The sequence below is a fragment of the Hemiscyllium ocellatum genome, chromosome 9 (assembly GCF_020745735.1).
Source record: "Hemiscyllium ocellatum isolate sHemOce1 chromosome 9, sHemOce1.pat.X.cur, whole genome shotgun sequence".
NCBI classification, from domain to species: Eukaryota; Metazoa; Chordata; class Chondrichthyes; order Orectolobiformes; family Hemiscylliidae; genus Hemiscyllium; species Hemiscyllium ocellatum.
Genome location: NC_083409.1, coordinates 81184248 through 81203714, shown reverse-complemented (window position 1 = coordinate 81203714; position 19467 = coordinate 81184248). Strand labels below are relative to the sequence as shown.

General features: G+C 43.1%; 1 protein-coding gene across 2 annotated transcripts in view; it reads left to right on the top strand.

Moving 5' to 3' along the window:
- Positions 1 to 11747: 11747 nt before the first annotated feature.
- Positions 11748 to 19467, top strand: part of ccdc24 (coiled-coil domain containing 24) — a 94541-nt gene continuing 86821 nt past the window's right edge. For both annotated transcript variants that reach the window (XM_060829870.1, XM_060829869.1), the window contains exon 1: positions 11748 to 11831. In XM_060829870.1, the coding sequence (XP_060685853.1) occupies positions 11766 to 11831 (66 nt within the window). In that variant the 5' untranslated portion in view covers positions 11748 to 11765. The remainder of the gene's footprint in view (positions 11832 to 19467) is intronic.

Sequence of the window (19467 nt, the reverse complement as noted above, 5' to 3'; positions counted from 1 at the left end):
CCATTTTACATACTACTGTGTTTATCCAAGAGTTTCTTTCCCTCATGTTCTAACACACATTGTTCCATTCACCAATCATCTCTGAATTCATAGAATCACGTGGGGGTTGCTTTAATTTTAAAATTCTCATTCTTGTTTTTAAATGCCCTCATTTTCTCTATCCTTGTAACATCCTCTAACCTGACAATCTTGCAAAATCTCTCCCTCCAATTTCAGCCTATTGCTGAATTTGATCTTCTTGTCTGGGCTCTAACTGCTGGAATTTACTCTCTGAATCTCTGCATCTTTCTTTCTCTCCTGGCTCTTTGACTCGGCTTTCAACTATCTGTCCTAATATCTGTTGGTGTGACCTCCCATCTACAGAATCCATCTACCAGGCCTGCTGTCAAGGAAAGGCAGCCAGCATTCTCAAAGATCCATCCCACCCTGGCAATGCATTTCTACAACCTCTACTATCAGGGAGACGGTACAGAAGCCTGAACACACGCACCAGCCTGTTTCGAAACAGTTTCTACCCTACTGTTGTTCAAATATTGAATGGACTCACAAACCCTTAGCACTTGCTTGTACCTGTGCTTTTGTTTTGCCGCTCTTTACCTACTATTAACTTATCTATGCTATTTAATTATGTGAGGTGCTTGTATTTCTCGCAAGACAAAGCTCTTCACTGTTTCTCGATACACATGACAATAAATTCAATTCAATTTAATGTTAAAATGCATTTGCTAATCCTCTTCGGAAGTGCATTGGAACAGTTTTTTTAAAATGTAAATACAAATTATTGTTGTTTTACAGAATATTTTCAAAAAAAGGTTGACAGGTGGGAATTAATTGAATAGCCATTGTCCAAATTTTGTGATGCTGCTGAATGACTTACACGTCAGTGTTAGATGAATGACACAACTTCAGTTCAGACATATGATTCCAGTAAGGTCAATCCGCGGAGATTTATGAAATCAGGCAAATTCCTGTTACTGAATAATAATAATAATTAGTAAGATATGTCTCAAATTAATGAATTAGATCTATGCACACTTTTTTCTGCATAAGTTGATTTATTCTTAATACATTTGCAATGTTTCTTGTGCCACATTTTGTTCATTATGAATTCCTATGACCACATTTATAATCAGTTTTGTTTGTGTAAACCTGTAACAATATTGGTATAACATCCCAACCTTTGCAAACATATGGCACATTTAAACCCTATGCTCTGGTCTACAACTGATATTGGCCATGTAGTTCCTGCATAAGCGAAGATTCCCCAATGTATCTGCTTTTCAGATCCACATTGACAGAACGCACAGATCATGTTTCTGTACTTCACAGAATTTATTACAAATATTTGGACCCTAAACAGTTCTGAACAGTCAGCATATATCTCTACTAATTAAAAGTTTAATCCCCTTATAAACTCCTACTTAGGCACAGAGGAAAAAACAGATTATGACTGGAGTGTAAAGCTAGGAAAAGAGTTCAGTGATTCCTGTTCACAAGGGTTGTTCAGATGTTTCTTGTGATTCTTGTGTTGTCTTCTCAACACTGCTTCTCAATCATTCTTCTCCAGATGTTTTCATGAGTTTTCAAGAGGCACATGGTGGCTGGTTCTTTTATAAAATGTCTCAGGCTTATTAATTAAACATCACAGCATATAGAACCTGTTAAAGGAAAGATAAGCTGATTTTCATCAGGCTTAAATTGGCTTTTACTATAGAGAAACAAGAGAGCTGGTGGTCCAAATGCTTCTCTGCATCTTGTTCACAGCCCCAAACTGGTCAGGTACCTGAGAGCCAATCACGTAATTGTTAACAAGCAGAAGATCATTGTCATTGGTAACTAGTAACTAGCCCACAAACTAATTTGTTACATTTTATCAATGAAAGCTCCATTAGTACACACTCTTCACCTCCAGTTCATCTGCAGCCACTGCTGTAATCCACTGCTGTGCATAGTTTACACAATAAGTATCAAGTTACTTGCTTTTGAACCATACAACAATCCTCGCAATCCCTAACTATAAAACAGTTCTTTTCTCATATTAAGCCACAATTAAAAAAAAGAAAAAGAAAAATACATTGGCTTTAGAGTTGTAGAAACAACTAATTAGATCCAATGAGTCCATATTGTTGTATGTACTCTACCTGAATTTCAACCCAATCCATTTATTTCAGACAAGTCTTTCTATTCCCTTTTCTCTTGTGTTCATCTGGTTTTATTTCAAAAGCCTCTAAGCTACTTGCTTCAACCATTGCTTGCAGTATTGTGTTGTACAATTGTACTATTCTGAGTCAAGAAATTTCTTGTTGTTTATCTATTTTGTGCAATGTTCCCTAGTTTTAGATTCTCCTGCAAGTGAAAATGTTCCCTTCACACTTAACCTGACCAACCAATTTATTGATATAAAAACCTCTCTCAGGTCTTTTTCTCAATTTTCTCTTTTTCTCAACAAAAGAGACAGAACCTGCTCAAATGTTTCAAATTGCTGTAATTTATTGGTCAGGTGTCTTTCGCTTCTTTTGTATTTTCTCCACTGCATCTATGTTCTTTTTAGTGAATAAAGACCAGAACAGTGCACTGTAAATGTGGCCTGCCTAAGGTGCATTACAAGTTGATCATAAGAGCACTACTTTTGAATTTAATTTGCCTTTTGTAAGGTTCCTCATAAAACCTAAGTGGGTAAAGTTATACCTTATTGGATTGGGGCTAATATATTAGCATGGATCAAAAATTGATTGACAGACAGGATACAGAGTGTGGAAATAAATGCGTCTTTTTCCGAGTGACAGGCTATGACTAGTGGGGTACTGCAAAGATTAGTGTTTAGGGCAACAGCTATTCATTATATGTGACTATAAGAGTACCTTGGATGAGGAAACCATGAGAAATATTTCCAAGTTTACTGGTGACACAAACGTGAGTGGGATTGTGAGTTCTGAGAGAATGCATGGAGGCTTTTAAGTGATAAATTGAGTGAGTTAGCAAACACATGGCTGTTACAACATTACTAAACATGAAGTCGTACACTTAGGTGTGTAAACCTATGTTTTTAAATGGTGATATATTCAGAAGTATGGATGTAAAAAGGGATCTGGATGTTCTTGTAAACCAGTAAATGCAAGCACACAGGCAAATGCAGCCAGCAATTAGGAAGGCAAATGACATTCTAGCCTTCCTTGCTAAAGAATTTGAGATCAGATATAGGGATATCCTACTGAAACTATACAGGGCCTTGGTGAAACCACACCTGAAGTATTGTGTAGACTCCCTAAGAAAGCATATAATTTCCATGGAGGGAGCGTATCAGAGGTTTCATTCGGCTGATACTGGGGTTGGCAGGGCTGTCTTAGCAGGGAATATTGATTTGACTGGGTCACTAGAATTTAGCAGGGTGAGAGGGAATCTGGTTGAAATGTGTAAAATTCTAAAAGGGCTGGACAGAGTAGGTGTAGGGAGGATATTTTTGCTGCTTGGGGGAGTCTAGAACTGATGGTTACAGTCTAACAATATGGAATAGATCATTTAGGTCTGAGATGAAGAAAGATTTTGTCACCCAAAAGTTAGTGAATCTGTGAAATTCTCTATTGGAGAACACAGTGGAGGTGAAGTCACTGAATATATTCAAGAAAGTGATCGATAAATGTTTGTAGATTTAAAGATATCAAGGAGTATGGGGAGAAAGCAGGAACATGACATTGAGATCGAGGATCAGCCATGATCAGATTGAATGGTGGACCTACTTATCTTCCTAGTTTCAATGTTTGAGTGTCATAGTTGTCATTTTAGGGGTTGAACTGCTTCAAGATGTTGCAGGTAAATCAACACAAGTTTAATTTAGCTGCTTACTGAACTTAGGAGGTATAGTTAGTAAGTTTGCAGATGACACCAAAATTGGAGGTGTAGTGGACAGCGAAGAAGGTTACCTCAGATTACAACGGAATCTTGATCAGATAAGCCAATGGGCTGAGAAGTGGCAGATGGAGTTTAATTTAGATAAATGTGAGGTGTTACATTTTGGGAAAGCCAATCTTAGCAGGACATATATATTTATTGGTAAGGTCCTAGGGAGTTGGCTGAACAAAGAGATCTCGGAATGCAGGTTCATAGCTCCTTGGAAGTGGAATCGCAGGTAGATAGGATAGTGAAGAAGGCGTTTGGTATGCTTTCCTTTATTGGCCAGAGTATTGAGTACAAGAGTTGCAGCTGTACAGGACATTGGTTAGGCCACTTTTGGAATATTGAGTGCAATTCTAATCTCCTTCCTTTTGGAAGAATGTTGTGAATCCTGAAAGGATTCAGAAAAGATTTATAAGGATGTTGCCAGGGTTGGAGGATTTGAGCTATAGGGAGAGGCTGAATAGGCTAGGGCTGTTTTCCCTGATGCTTCGGAGGCTGAGGGTTGACCTTACAGAGGTTTATAAAGTCATGAAGGGCATGGATAAGGTAAATAGTCAAGGTCTTTTCCCTAGGGTGGGAGAGTCCAGAACTAGAGGGCATAGGTTTAGGGTGAGAGGGGAAAGATATAAGAGAGACCTAAGAGGCAACATTTTCACTCAGAGAGTGGTGTGTGCATAGAATGAACAGCCAGAGGAAATGGTGGAGGCTGGTACAATTACAACATTTGAAAGGTATCTGGATGGGTATATGAATAGGAAAGGTTTGGAGAGATATGGGCTGGGTGCTGGAAAGTGGGACTAGATTAGGTTGGGATATCTGGTCGGCATGGACCAGTTGGACTGAAGGGTTTGTTTCTGTGTTGTACATCTCTCTGACTCTACGAAGAAATCTCACAGACAATCAGGTACTGAAACAATGATTTGAACTTTATTACACATAGCAACCAAAATAAGACCACTCATGTAAACAAGTTAAACCTCACAACTCAACTTAGCTATTCCTGATTAATGATGGAACTTAGCTACAATGGCAACCAACAGTGTCTGTCTCTGAAAGCATCCAGGGTTTGTTTCTTACGTAGTGTTGTTCTTTGAAGTTCTGCTAAGGGAGAGTTCTGGAGTTGCTTTTTGATACAGGTTTTTGCCCTTCAAATCCATGATTTGATATTATAGATGTTTCTTCAGATTCATTTCATTCAAAACATTGATTACTCGTCTGGATTCCATGGCTGTATAGCTTGCTGCTATGAGAATTAAACTTGTCTGTTCCTTGTTATGTTTGGCCTGAACTGTTTGTTTTAAGCCACATCCTGTCTTGTAATTAACTGCTTAAATTCTTCAGCAAGGCAATCATTTGTCCTTATGGCATAAGGCATCCAGTTATCAAGCAGGTGTCAAAACAGTCTTTTTTTCTTCTGTAGCCTGGACTCCTTGCTTAGTGCTAATTGCTTTCAAACCCTGTATATGTTTGTTTTTGTCCCTTAATAATTTATTCCAGTGAGTTGTTGCTGCTTCTTTCCGTATGTAACAAGTTATCTTGATTCTTTTAATCCATGAACAGTTATTAAATTTTTGAAGTTTATAATATCACAAAGAAGTCTATGAATTCTCTTTGAAGCAATGGACAGCAATTATATAGTGCTGTAGAACCATTTCTGGGTTGCATGCATGATCTACTATGTAGATAGTTCACTTCTGGTTAATACAGGGAACTGAAACTAAGGAAATTGCCAGAAGCCCTCTATATCTATTTTAACTTCAGTATTCTTAGAGATGCCTGGATATGCACCACTGTAATGACTTTACTGGTTAATATTTGATCAGCTTCGTATTTTGTGACATTGCACTCATTGGATGGGCTACGTCTTAAGTGTATTATTGCTTTAAATTTCTTTACTCCTTTTTCTATACAGATCAACATTCTGCATAGAGTAAATATGATCCTTTTAACTTAGCTGTTTTGAATTTCATCTGCTATGGTTATGTCAACTTCCAAATTTAATGAATTGAATCAGGTAAATGAGTGAAGTTATTGAATGCCTCCAGTGTGGAAGTAGGCCATTCGGCCCATTGCTTCCATATCGTCTCTCTGAAGAGATATGTCTAACTCACTACAGAAGTATATGATGAATAAAGAATTCTCACTCATTTTCATCTACAATGTTGTTGTGTCTTTTTTCTTCACCTAAACTTTCAGTTAGGTTTAAATACAACTTTGTTGCTTCATTTTCAAAGTGATGTTTTTGGACTGAGTTTAAGAAATATGCAATGCTGTCTGGTATGCATAATTAGTTTCAAAGGAAACTAGTCTTCTTTTGTTGATATAAATAAAACCTAATTAGATCAAGTTTGTTTAGTTACTACCTCAGTCTGTTCACATAGAAATGCATGTGAGTTAGTCATTTTGCATCCACTTGTCAGATGTAGGCTGAAGCTTGAAAGGGGTGTGACGCTCAATGGAATTTCAAAATATTTTGTTTTTGACCTTACTTAGGAAGCATCTCTGCAAACATTGATGGAAATGCTACCATCCGTTCAAATAACAAATACTGTTTATGAATTAACTCCATACACCCTATCACCAACTCCATTTTATTTGCACATGAACAGTCCTTGACTTTAGTATTGCCCCTTCAGAGTCAGCTATCAGAGTAGCAGTATCTCTGACACACCCCTTTTTATCTGTCAGCTAGGGCTTCCTGATTGGATGAGGTTAACATGTCCAAACAGTGACCTCCAATTACATGAGCTGCAAATGTGTTGCTGGTCAAAGCACAGCAGGCCAGGCAGCATCTCAGGAATAGAGAATTCGACGTTTCGAGCATAAGCCCTTCATCAGGAATGAGAGAGAGAGAGCCAAGCAGGCTAAGATAAAAGGTAGGGAGGAGGGACTGGGGGAGGGGCGATGGAGGTGGGATAGGTGGAAGGAGGTCAAGGTGAGGGTGATAGGCCGGAGTGGGGTGGGGGCGGAGAGGTCAGGAAGAGGATTGCAGGTTAGGAGGGCGGTGCTGAGTTGAGGGAACCGACTGAGACAAGGTGGGGGGAGGGGAAATGAGGAAACTGGAGAAATCTGAATTCATACCTTGTGGTTGGAGGGTTCCCAGGCGGAAGATGAGGCGCTCCTCCTCCAGCCGTCGTGTTGTTGTGTTCTGCCGGTGGAGGAGTCCAAGGACCTGCATGTCCTCGGTGGAGTGGGAGGGAGAGTTAAAGTGTTGAGCCACGGGGTGATTGGGTTGGTCGGTTCGGGCGGCCCGGAGGTGTTCTCTGAAGCATTCCGCAAGTAAGCAGCCTGTCTCACCAATATAGAGGAGGCCACATCGGGTGCAGCGGATGCAATAGATGATGTGTGTGGAGGTACATGTGAACTTGTGGCGGATATGGAAGGATCCCTTGGGGCCTTGGAGGGAAGTGAGTGTGGAGGTGTGGGCGCAAGTTTTACATTTCCTGCGGTTGCAGGGGAAGGTGCCGGGGGTGGAGGTTGGGTTGGTGGGGGTGTGGATCTGACGAGGGAGTCATGAAGGGAGTGGTCCTTGCGGAACGCTGATAGGGGAGGGGAGGGAAATATCCGCCACAAGTTCACCTGTACCTCCACACACATCATCTATTGCATCCGCTGCACCCGATGTGGCCTCCTCTATATTGGTGAGACAGGCCGCTTACTTGCAGAACGCTTCAGAGAACACCTCCGGGCCGCCCGAACCAACCAACCCAATCACCCCGTGGCTCAACACTTTAACTCTCCCTCCCACTCCACCGAGGACATGCAGGTCCTTGGACTCCTCCACCGGCAGAACACAACAACACGACGGCTGGAGGAGGAGCGCCTCATCTTCCGCCTGGGAACCCTCCAACCACAAGGTATGAATTCAGATTTCTCCAGTTTCCTCATTTCCCCTCCCCCCACCTTGTCTCAGTCGGTTCCCTCAACTCAGCACCGCCCTCCTAACCTGCAATCCTCTTCCTGACCTCTCCGCCCCCACCCCACTCCGGCCTATCACCCTCACCTTGACCTCCTTCCACCTATCCCACCTCCATCGCCCCTCCCCCTAGTCCCTCCTCCCTACCTTTTATCTTAGCCTGCTTGGCTCTCTCTCTCTTATTCCTGATGAAGGGCTTATGCTCGAAACGTCGAATTCTCTATTCCTGAGATGCTGCCTAACCTGCTGTGCTTTGACCAGCAACACATTTGCAGCTGTGATCTCCAGCATCTGCAGACCTCATTTTTTACTCCAATTATATGAGGTCGAGCTGGCTAACCGCGTTACAATCACTGCACTTCGTACTACAATTACTAGCCCTACATAATCAATGGTCTCTGAAAGGAACTGATCAATGTGAAAGGTCTTTTGTGATTTGACTTGATTGACAGCTCTGTGCTCCATGCTTACTAAAATTGGAATATATTTTGAGGAATGTTGGCAATTCCTGTTGTTTCAGTTCCCTTTGTTGGATTATGACCGACCTGTTCAAATAGAACATTTTGTGAACCTGCGTATTGTAATGAAAGATGTATGATTTACAGTTTGGATTTCAAACTCGTAGTATGTGGGTATTGATGTATTTTGTAAAAGATTTTAGATATTAAGAAGATCAATCTTTCCAAAAACATGATTTTAAACCTGTATGTGTTCACGGAGGCTTGTCTATATTGTGTGGGTTTACAACAGGAGAAAGAAAACATTGAAAGATATTAGGTTGCTTTTGAGCTTATAATAATCAAGACTTGATTTTAATTTAGAGAAAACTAGAATTTGGTACGGTTTGGGGGCATTTTGAAGAAGATTTAACTGATCATATACAAGCAAAGGTTCTGCTGGACAAGTGATTGTTCAACCCGTTAAGGAAATAATTTACCACAGTAAAAGGCTTTGCTTGTGAAAGCTCCAGACCAGAGTGTTTGGTTAGAAGTTCGCTTTGGTTATTCAAAGCAGGGTAAGTCTAAGATTTCACTTGTGCAAGAATTCAAGGAAAATGTTTCACTGTTTACAGGACAGGAACAAATGAGAAAAGTAGTTTAATCAAACTCACTGATTTGCAAGAGAGGGAAGCATTCTCGGGATTTTAAGAAACTATAACGTGGTGTTAGTAGGGAGTAGATGGGATTTGGTTTTGCTTCATGTTTTGAAAATTTTCAACCTTAGCATGGGGAGTCCAAAATCAGAGGCCATAGGTGTAAGGTCAGAGGAGAAAGTTTTTAAAAAAACCTGACGGTCATGCAGAGGATGGTGTGCCCATGGAATGAGTGGTCAGACGATGTGGTGGAGGTAGGTACTTACAACATTTAAAAGCCATCTGGATGGGTTTATGAAGAGAAAGGATTTAAAGGGATATGGGCTAAATGCTGGCCAATGGAACTAGGTCAGATTGGGATGTCTGATCAGTGTGAATGAGTTGGACTGAAGGGTCTGTTTCTGTGCTGCACGACTCTATGACTCCATGTTATATTTAGATAAATTAGTTTGGTTTAACTTAATTTTACTAATTTTGCACAATAAATTTCTCTTTTATTGTTAAAGAGAAATCTGCAGCCTTGTTTTCAATCAGAGACTGTCAGTAAAAGATTGTCATGTTAATTTAATAAAAAATCAAGTATCAGCAGAAATCATAACATGAATGATATTACTATGCTTTAACGTTGGTGCTCTCTTCTTCAAAGAGCATTCATTGACATATTGGGATGTAGTACACCCCTGATTCAGGATAACACCTGTGCTCTGTGATGTGTGACCAGCACAGCACCCATTCAATAATAGAGGCATCATAAGTTCATTGGAGTGTGCATATTATGCATAAGGTATACCTATTTTCAAGCATCTACAATCTTAATTCAATCTTTGCTATGTTCTAAATATTTATATGATTACAACCTTGCATTATCCTTTCTGATACAATTTTGTAAATAACCATTTCATGGTTGAATCTAAATAAAACAATCTGGCTACGTAACTTATTCAATCCATCAGTGAGCGCAATAGTGCAATGGAGCCGACTGTCTGACATCAAATGTAAAATTATAATTATTAATTCTGAAGCTTGTGTTCATCATTCAAGCCACATTTAAGATTGATTAACTTCAGAGAATATGGCATATGAAAACATTGGTGTTAATTGGATTGTATCTGAACATATATTAAGGAAACAGGAGGCAAGCTTTACATTTGCTGAAAGGAGACTGGAGGTTGAAGCTTTTCAACATGCAATCATCCGAACTAGGACGGAAGACTTGAATAAAAGATAAACCATTTTATTTTTTTTAGGGTGTTGGTGGACACCGCGTGCTCCTTCTCCAAGGACCCTCGGGCTCTTTTTTTATCCTTTGTTTATTTTCTTTTTTTCTTTTTTTTCTGCTTTTTTTTCCGCACCCATGGTGTGTGTGTATGCAGTTGTGAGACACAGTGAGATAAACCATTTTATACAGCATGAGAAGAGGGTGCTGACTGGTTGACATGGAGATGCAACAAGACCATTTAACTGTCAATCTTAATTCTCAGACCAGGTAAGAAGATTCTGATTGGCCAGGCTGTTGCCTTTGTTAAGGATGGTCCAGCAAATCAGTACCTCTTCCTATAAAATCGTGTCCTTTATTTTTAAATCCATTTCTTGCATCCTGGTTCTGATGAGTGCAAGGAGAAAAGCTTCAACTTATAGTCTCCTTTTACCAATGTTTAAGTTCTATACAGCTTGAAATACTGATTACACAGGCATTTATTTATCATTATATGACATTGTTTTCAGGTTCTATAATAACATTGGTTGCTTTCAGCACAGCCAAGCCATTTTCACCCACTCATAGTTCCCATTATCATATATCTAGCCTTGCTTCTTTGTTGGCTTATTATAGATCATCCCTTTGACTGCCTTATCTTTTTTCCCCCTCTCTCACTCACCTCCAACTACCCTAACCATCATCAGCATAAATACTATCTTTTTCCAAGCAGTTATCAGTTCTGAGGATGTGTCACTGGATTAGAACTATTAACTCTGTTTTTCTTCCCACAGATACCTGCTGAGTTTCTCCAGCAATTTCTGGCTGGGTTTGTTTCAGACCTCTGGCATCTACTGTTCTTTGTTTTATTTTAGTGGTTCCCTCCTGGTGAGTTCTGTAACCATTAATATTGCATCTTCTTTAGTTCAAGCAATTCAGAAATAACTGACTTAAAAGGGCTATGTGCATAAGTTGAAAATTTTAAATTTAGCATTGGAACAAAATGGGTTTTAATTGTCCAGCTGCACGTTTGAGTAAACTGATCTTGATGTGTAATATTAAGATTTATAAGTTGCAGTTGCACTCTGAAAGGAGGGAAAACACAATTCTGAACTTGATCTCAAAGGGAAATAGTGGAAATGTGAAACCAAGACAGAAACTCAACAGTATCTATTGAGAGAAATAATGAGGTAACTTTGAAAGTTCAATTTGATCCTCCTTCAGCAACAAAAACAGAAATTGCTGAAGAAAATCAGCAGGTCTGGCAGCATGTGTGGAGAGAGAAACAGGAGTCGAAATGCTAACTCTGTTTCTCTTTACACACACATATGCTGCCAGACAAATTGAGTGTCTCCAGCAATTTCTGGTTTTGTTTGTCTCAGATCTCTAGCATCAGCAGTCCTTGGGTTTTATTTCAGTGTTTTCCCTCTGCTGAGTTCTGTAACCGTTAATATTGCACGTTCTTTCGTTCAAGCACATCTTCAGTAGTTTGTGCTTGTGGAAGTGAACAAGTTGATGCTGGTGGCCAGCACCTGGATGATGCACTGACCCTGCACGGATTTGCCGCTGGGTCTCGCTTTAAGAAGAGCTCCATTTAGGGGTTGGACGATCGTAAATCGGCGGCGGCTGTTCTCGCGAGAGGTGGGCCTTGGAGATGAGAGTTTGTGATGGCGACGGTGTCAGGGAGGGTCAGTGTCCGGCCAGAGCTGAGGTTCGGCGGCTGCTTGGGGGAGGTGAGTGCACATTGCGGCCGACATCGCCGTGGTCCGCGTGCCAAGTGCCGTTCTCGGTGTTTCAGTCACGCTGTCCGGCGAAATCCCGCCCCCATCTACCCCGCGTCCCCCAATCCCAGTCCCCCTCCCCGTTCTCCACACTTCCCCTCCCCCCTCCCTCCCTCCCTCCTGTCCCCCCTCCCCTCGCTGTCGCCTCCCCCTGCCCCCCTCGCTGCCCCCCTCCCCCACTTTCCCTTCCCCTCCCCGTCCCCCCCTCGTCTCCCCTTTCCCCTTCTCCCCCCTCCCCCCTTCCCCTCCCCCCGCCGCCCCCCTCCCCGTGCCGTCCGCCGTTCCCTCTCCCCCCGCTGTCCCTCTCCCCCCGCTGTCCCTCTCCCCCCGCTGTCCCTCTCCACCCCACCTCTCTCCCCCCTTCCCCCCGCTGGCCCCCCTCTTCACCCCCCTCCGTCCCCACACCCCCCTCCCCCCCCCCCCCCGCCGGCCCCCCCTCTCCCCTCCCCCCCCTCCCCCCGCCGGCCCCCCCTCTCCCCTCTTCCCCCCCCCCCCCCCCCCCCCGCCGGCCCCCCCTCCCCCCTCCTCCCCCCCCCCCCCCCCCCCCGCCGGCCCCCTCTTTCCCCCCCTTCCCCACACCATCCCCCCTCCCCCCTCCCCCCTGCCATCTCCCCCTCCCCCTTTCCCCTCCCCTCCCATATCCCTCCAAACCCTTCGTATTCCTATACCCATCCAGATGCCTTTTAAATGTTGCAATTGTACCAGCCTCCACCACATCCTCTGGCAGCTCATTCCATACATGTACCACCCTCCGTGTGAAAAGGTTGCCCCTTAGGTCTCTTTTATATCTTTCTCTTATCATCCTAAACCTATGCCCTCACTATCCTATCTACCATGGTCTCTTTGTTCAGCAGCACTCCCTAGGACCTTACCATCAAGTGCATAAGTCCTGCTAAGATTTGCTTTCCCAATCATGGGCGGCACGGTAGCACAGTGGTTAGCACTGCTGCCTCACAGCGCCAGAGACCCGGGTTCAATTCCTGACTCAGGCGACTGACTGTGTGGAGTTTGCACATTCTCCCCGTGTCTTAGTGGGTTTCCTCCCACAGGTGAATTGGCCATGCTAAACTGCCCGTAGTGTTAGGTAAAAAGGGGTAAATATAGGGGAATGGATGGGTTGTGCTTCGGCGGGTCGGTGTGGACTTGTTGGGCCGAAGGGCCTGTTTCCACACTCCCCCGCGCCGTCCTCCTCTCCTCCCCCTCCTCTCCTCCCCCTTCCCTGCCCCCCCCTCCGCCGCCCCTCCCGCCGTCCTCCCCCTCTGCCGCCCCCTGCCGTCCCCCCCTCCCCCCTGCCATCCCCCCCTCCCCCCTGCCATCCCCCCCTTCCCCCTCCCATCCCCCCCTTCCCCCTCCCCCTCCCCCTCCCCCTCCCCCTCCCCCTCCCCTCCCCTCCCATATCCCTCCAAACCCTTTGTATTCCTATACCCATCCAGATGCCTTTTAAATGTTGCAATTGTACCAGCCTCCACCACATCCTCTGGCAGCTCATTCCATACATTTACCACCCTCTGTGAAAAAGTTGCCCCTTAGGTCTCTTTTATATCTTTCTCTTATCATCCTAAACCTATGCCCTCACTATCCTATCTACCATGGTCTCTTTGTTCAGCAGCACTCCCTAGGACCTTACCATCAAGTGCATAAGTCCTGCTAAGATTTGCTTTCCCAATCATGGGCGGCACGGTAGCACAGTGGTTAGCACTGCTGCCTCACAGCGCCAGAGACCCGGGTTTAATTCCTGACTCAGGCGACTGACTGTGTGGAGTTTGCACATTCTCCCCGTGTCTTAGTGGGTTTCCTCCGGGTGTTCTGGTTTCCTCCCACAGTCCAAAGATGTGCAGGTCAGGTGAATTGGCCATGCTAAGTTGCCCGTAGTGTTAGGTAAAAAGGGGTAAATGTAGGGGAATGGATGGGTTGCGCTTCGGCGGGTCGGTGTGGACTTGTTGGGCCGAAGGGCCTGTTTCCACACTGTAAGTAATCTAATCTTCAAAAAAAGATGCAGCACCTCATATTTATCTAAATTAAACTCCATCTGCCAGTCCTCAGCCCATTGACTCATCTGATCAAGATCCTGTTGTAATCTGAGGTAACCTTCTTCACTGCACCTCCAATTTCGATGTCATCTGCAAAACTACTAATTTTACCTCCTATGTTCACACCCAAATCATTTATATAAATGACGATAAGCAATAGATCCAGCACCGATCCTTGTGGCACTCCACTGGTCGCAGGCATCCAGTCTGAAAAGCAATCCGTGACTACCCCATGACTTTTACCTTTGAGCCAGTTTGATATCCAAATGGCTAGTTCTCCCTGTTTTCCATTAGATCTAAACTTGCTCACCAGTCTCTATTGCAGAACCATGTCGAACGCCTCCCTAAAGTCATTATAGATCACGTCTACCACTCTGCTCTCATCAGTCCTCTTTGTTACTACTTCAAAAAAGCTCAAATCAAGTTTGTGCATGGCAAGTCATGTCTCAAAGCCATGTTGACTATTCCTAATCAGTCCTTGCCTTTCCAATACATATTAATCCTGTCCCTCCAACAACTTGCCCACCACCAATGTCAGGCTGGTCTATAATTCCTGGCTTGTCCTTACCACCTTTCTTAAACAGTGGCACCATGTTAGCCAACCTCCGGTCTTCCGGCACCTCACCTGTGACTACTGATGATATAAATATCTCAGCAAGGGGCCCAGCAATCACTTCCTTACCTTCCCACAGAGTTCAAGGGTTCACCTGAACAGGTCCTGGGGATTTTTCCACCTTTTTGCGTTTCAAGACATTTAGCACTTCCTCCTCTGTATTATGGATGTTTTTTTAAAGAGGTCACCATCTATTTTCTGACATTCTATATCTTCCATGTCCTTTTCCACGGTAAATACTGACACAAAATCTCATTTAATATCTTGACCCATCTCCTGCAGCTCTACACAAAGGCTGCCTCACTGATCTTTGAGGAGCTCCATTCTCCCCCTAGTTACCCCATTGTCCTTAATGTATTTGTGAAAACCCTTTGGATTCTCCTTAACCCTATTTGCCAAAGCTATCTCCTGTCCCCTTTTTGCCTTCCAGATTTCCCTCTTAACTATATATTTACTGCCTTTATAATCTAAGGATTCACTCAATCTATTCTGTCTATACCAGACAAAAGCTTCCTTCTTTTTCTTAACCAAACCTTCAATTTCTTCAGTCATCCAGCATTCTCTCTGCCTACCAGCCTTTCACCGTAACAGGAATATACTGTCTCCAGATTCTCGTTATCTCATTTTTGCAGGCTTCCCATTTTCCAGCTGTCCCTTTACCTGTGAACATCTGCCCCCAATCAGCTCTCAAAAGCTCTAGACTAATACTGTCAAAATTAGCCTTTCTCCAATTTAGAACTTCAACTTTTAGATCTGGTCTATCCTTTTCCATCACTATTTTAATTCTAATAGAATTATGGTCACCTCAGTCACTTGCCCTGCCTTTTTCCCCAAGAGTAGGTCAAGTATTGCACCTTCTCTAGGAGGTATATCCACATACTGAATCAAAATTTTCTTTTACATGCTTAACAAAATTCCCCTCAATCTACACCCTTAACATTATGGCAATCCCAGTCTTATGTTAGGAATGTTGAAATCCCCTATCATAACCACCCTATTATTCTTACAGATAACTGAGATCTCCTTATAAATTTGATTCTCAATTTCCCTCTATTTCTTATTTCAGTTCCACCCAAATAATTTCCAGGAATATCCTCCCTCAGTACAGCTGTAATGCTATCCCTTATCAAAAATGACTCTCCCTTCTCTCTTGCCTCCCTTTCTGTCCTTCCTGTAGTATTTGTATCCTGGAACATTAAGCTGCCAGTCCTGTCCATCCCTAAGCCATGTTTCTGTAATTATGATTTTCCAGCCCCATTCTCTAAACCCCAAGTTCATCTGCCTTCCCTGTTAGACTCCTTGCATTCAAATAAATGCAGTTTAATTTATCAATCCTATCTTGTTCTCTGCTTTGTCCCTGCCTGCCGTGGCTGTTTGACTAGCTTTTTTTCTCAATGGTACCCGTGTCCGATTGATCTCTTTCTTTAGTATCTAGAGATGTACAGCACAGAAACAGACCTTTTGGTCCAATTCGTCCATGCTGACCAGATATTCTTACTTAATCTAGATCCATTTGCCTGCACTTGGCCCATATCCCTCTAAACCCTTCCTATTTCATGTACCCACCCAGATACGTTTTGAATGTTGTAATTGTACCAGCCTTCTCCACTTCCTCTGGTAGCTCATTCTATTACATGCACCGCTGTTTGAGTGAAAAAGTTACCCCTTGGGTCTCTCCTAAGTCCTTCTCCTCTCATCTTAAACCTGTGCCCTCTTGTTCTGGACTCTCCCAGTCTAGGGAAAAGGCCTTGTCTATTTATCCTAACTTCAAGTTTTTCTTATTACATCCATAGGTAAACTGGAATCTTCCCATTTCTTTTGCTTAAGTTTCTGTAATGTAGTGATTTGGTGACGTTGTCAATCTGTTCATCAAACCTCTATTTTTGTAGACAATTGACTTGTTGATGTTTGTGATTTGTTCTCATGTTTGTACTGATTAAAAGTGAAACTTGCCTCTCTCTGCTATTGTTAAAACCTTGATTGATGTTTTAACAAATACTTTTATTAATTAGACCAACTTTGTTTTTGATATTTTCTGAGGCAAGTCAATTGGAGTCAGAAATTACTGCCTTAGGCATGGACATTAGAAGTAACTCATGCTGGAGGATCATTAAATTAATGTGATACATCCACCAAGTGAATAGTTACATGTAGATTAGATGGAAATTTTTTTTTCACAAATACCTGAGTGACTTGCATTCGAACAGCTCATTAAGGAGCAAGCATAGGTAGTTCAGTTGCTCAAACCACTCTGCCATTCAATAAGATCGTGGCCGATCTAATTATCATCTCAAATTCACATTTCAGCTGATCCATAATAACCTTTCACCCTCTTGCTTAACAAGAATCCATCTACTTCTGGTTTAAAAATATTCAAGGGAGGTGCGCACACTTGCATTTATGGTTATTGAAGGGAGGGGCCATCAAGTAATGCAGCACGGAAATGGCCCTTCGACCCACCCATCCATGCCGACCAGGTTGGTCCCTTTTGCTATGTTTGGCCCGTATCTCTTTCAACCTTTTTTACCAATGTACCTGTTCAAATATGTTTTCAATGTTGTAACTGTACCTGTCTCCACCAACACTTCTGGCAACTTGTTCCATATATGATAATACCTTGATAGGGTAAGGGAACTGTGGTTTATTACAGAAATTACATCTCTTGTTTAGTGGAAGAAGGACGCTTATGTGTTGATGAGACAAGATGATTCAGATGAGGTGATGGAGAGTTACAGATCAGCTAGGAAGGATTTAAAGAGAATTAAGAAGAGCAAAGAGAGGACACAAGCAGTCTTTAGTAAATAGAATAAGGCTTTCTATTGGTATGTGAGGAATGAAAGGATGACTAGGGTAGGAATAGAGCCTGAGTAAAAAGTGAGGTCTGCAGATGCTGGAGATCAGAGCTGAAAATGTGTTGCTGGTTAAAGCACAGCAGGTCAGGCAGCATCCAAGGAACAGGAAATTCGACGTTTCGGGCCAGAGCCGAATTCCTGATGAAGGGCTCTGGCCCGAAACGTCGAATTTCCTGTTCCTTGGATGCTGCCTGACCTGCTGTGCTTTAACCAACAACACATTTTCAGCTAGGAATAGAGCCCGTCAAAGACAGAAGTGGGAAGTTGAGTGTGGACCCTGTGGAGGTCGGAGAGATGCTAAATGGACATTTATCAGTTTCACTCGGGAAAAGAAGAATATTGTAGAGGAGAAGAATGAGATATTAGACTAGAAAGGATCGAGCTTAGTTACTTAGAGGTGTTATCCGTTCTAGAAGGAGTGAAAGTAGACAAGTCCCCTGGGCTGGATGGGATTTATCCAAGGTTTCTCTAGGAAGCTAGGGAGGAGATAGCAGAGCCTTTGGCTTTGATCCTCGAGTCGTCATTGTCTACAGGTTTAGTACCAGAAGATTGGAGGATTGCAAATGTTGTGCCCTTGTTCAAGAAGGACAGTAGAGATGACCCAGGTAATTATAGACTGGTGAGCCTTACTTCTGTTATAGGAAAGATTTTGGAAAATATTATGAGAGGGAGGATTTATAATCACCCAGCAAGCAACAACTTGATTGCAGATAGTCAATGTGGTTTCATCAAGGGCAGGTCAGGTCTCACAAACCTGAGTTTTTTGAGAAAGTGAGCAAGCATGTAGATGTGGTAAGGGCAGTCGACGTGGTATACATGGACTTCAGTAAAACCTTTAAGGTTCCACATGGTAAGATGTCGGAGAAATTGCAGAGGCATGGAATTGAGGGTGATTTAGCAGTTTGGATTAGAAATTGGCTTTCTGAAAGAAGGCAGCGAGTGGTGGTTGATGGAAAATATTCAGCCTGGAGTCCTGTTACTTACTGGTGGTGTGCCACAAGGATCTGTTTTGGGGCCACTGCTGTTTGTCATTTTTATAAATGACTTAGATGCAGGCATAGATGGATGGATTCATAAATTTATAAATGACTCTAAAATCGATGGAGTAGTGGACAGTTTGGAAGAATGTGGCAGGTTGCAGGGGGACTTGGATAAACTGCAGGATTGGCTGAGGTGTGGCAAGTGGAGTTCAGTGCAGCGAAATGTGAGGTGATGCACTTTGGGAAGAATAACAGGAAGGCAGAGTACTGGGTCAATGGAAAGATTCTTGGTAGTGTGGATGCACAGAGGGATCTTGGAGTCCATGTACATAGATCCCTGAAAGTTGCCACCCAGGCGGATAGTGCTGTGAAGAAGACATACGGTGTGCTAGGTTTTATTGGTAGAGGGATTGAGTTCAAGCCGTAATGTCATGCTGCAACTATACAAAACGCTAGCACGGCCTCACTTGGAATATTGTGTACAGTTCTGATCGCCCCATTACAGGAGGACTTGGAAGCATTGAAAAAGGTGCAGAGGAGCTGAAAATGTGTTGCTGGAAAAGCGCAGCAGGTCAGGCAGCATCCAAAGAGCAGGAGAATCAACGTTTCGGGCATGAGCCCTTCAGGAATCTTCAGGCTCATGCCCGAAACGTTGATTCTCCTGCTCTTTGGATGCTGCCTGACCTGCTGTGCTTTTCCAGCAACACATTTTCAGCTCTGATCTCCAGCATCTGCAGTCCTCACTTTCTCCTCAAAGGTGCAGAGGAGACTTATCAGGATGTTGCCTGGTGTGAAGGGAAGGTCTTATGAGGAAAGGCTGAGAGACTTGGGTCTGTTCTTCTTGGAAAGAAGAAGGCGATGAGGATTTGAGAGAGACATACAAGATGATCAGAGGATTAGATAGAGTAGACAGCGAAAGTCTTCTTCCTAGGATGATGACGTCAGCTTGTATGAGGGGGCATAACTACAAATTGAGGGGTGATAGATTTAAGGCAGATGTCAGAGGCAGGTTCTTTATGCAGAGAGTGGTAAGGGTGTGGAATGCCCTACCTGCCAATGCAGTTAACTCAGCCACATTAGGGAGATTTAAACAATCCTTGGATAAGCACATGG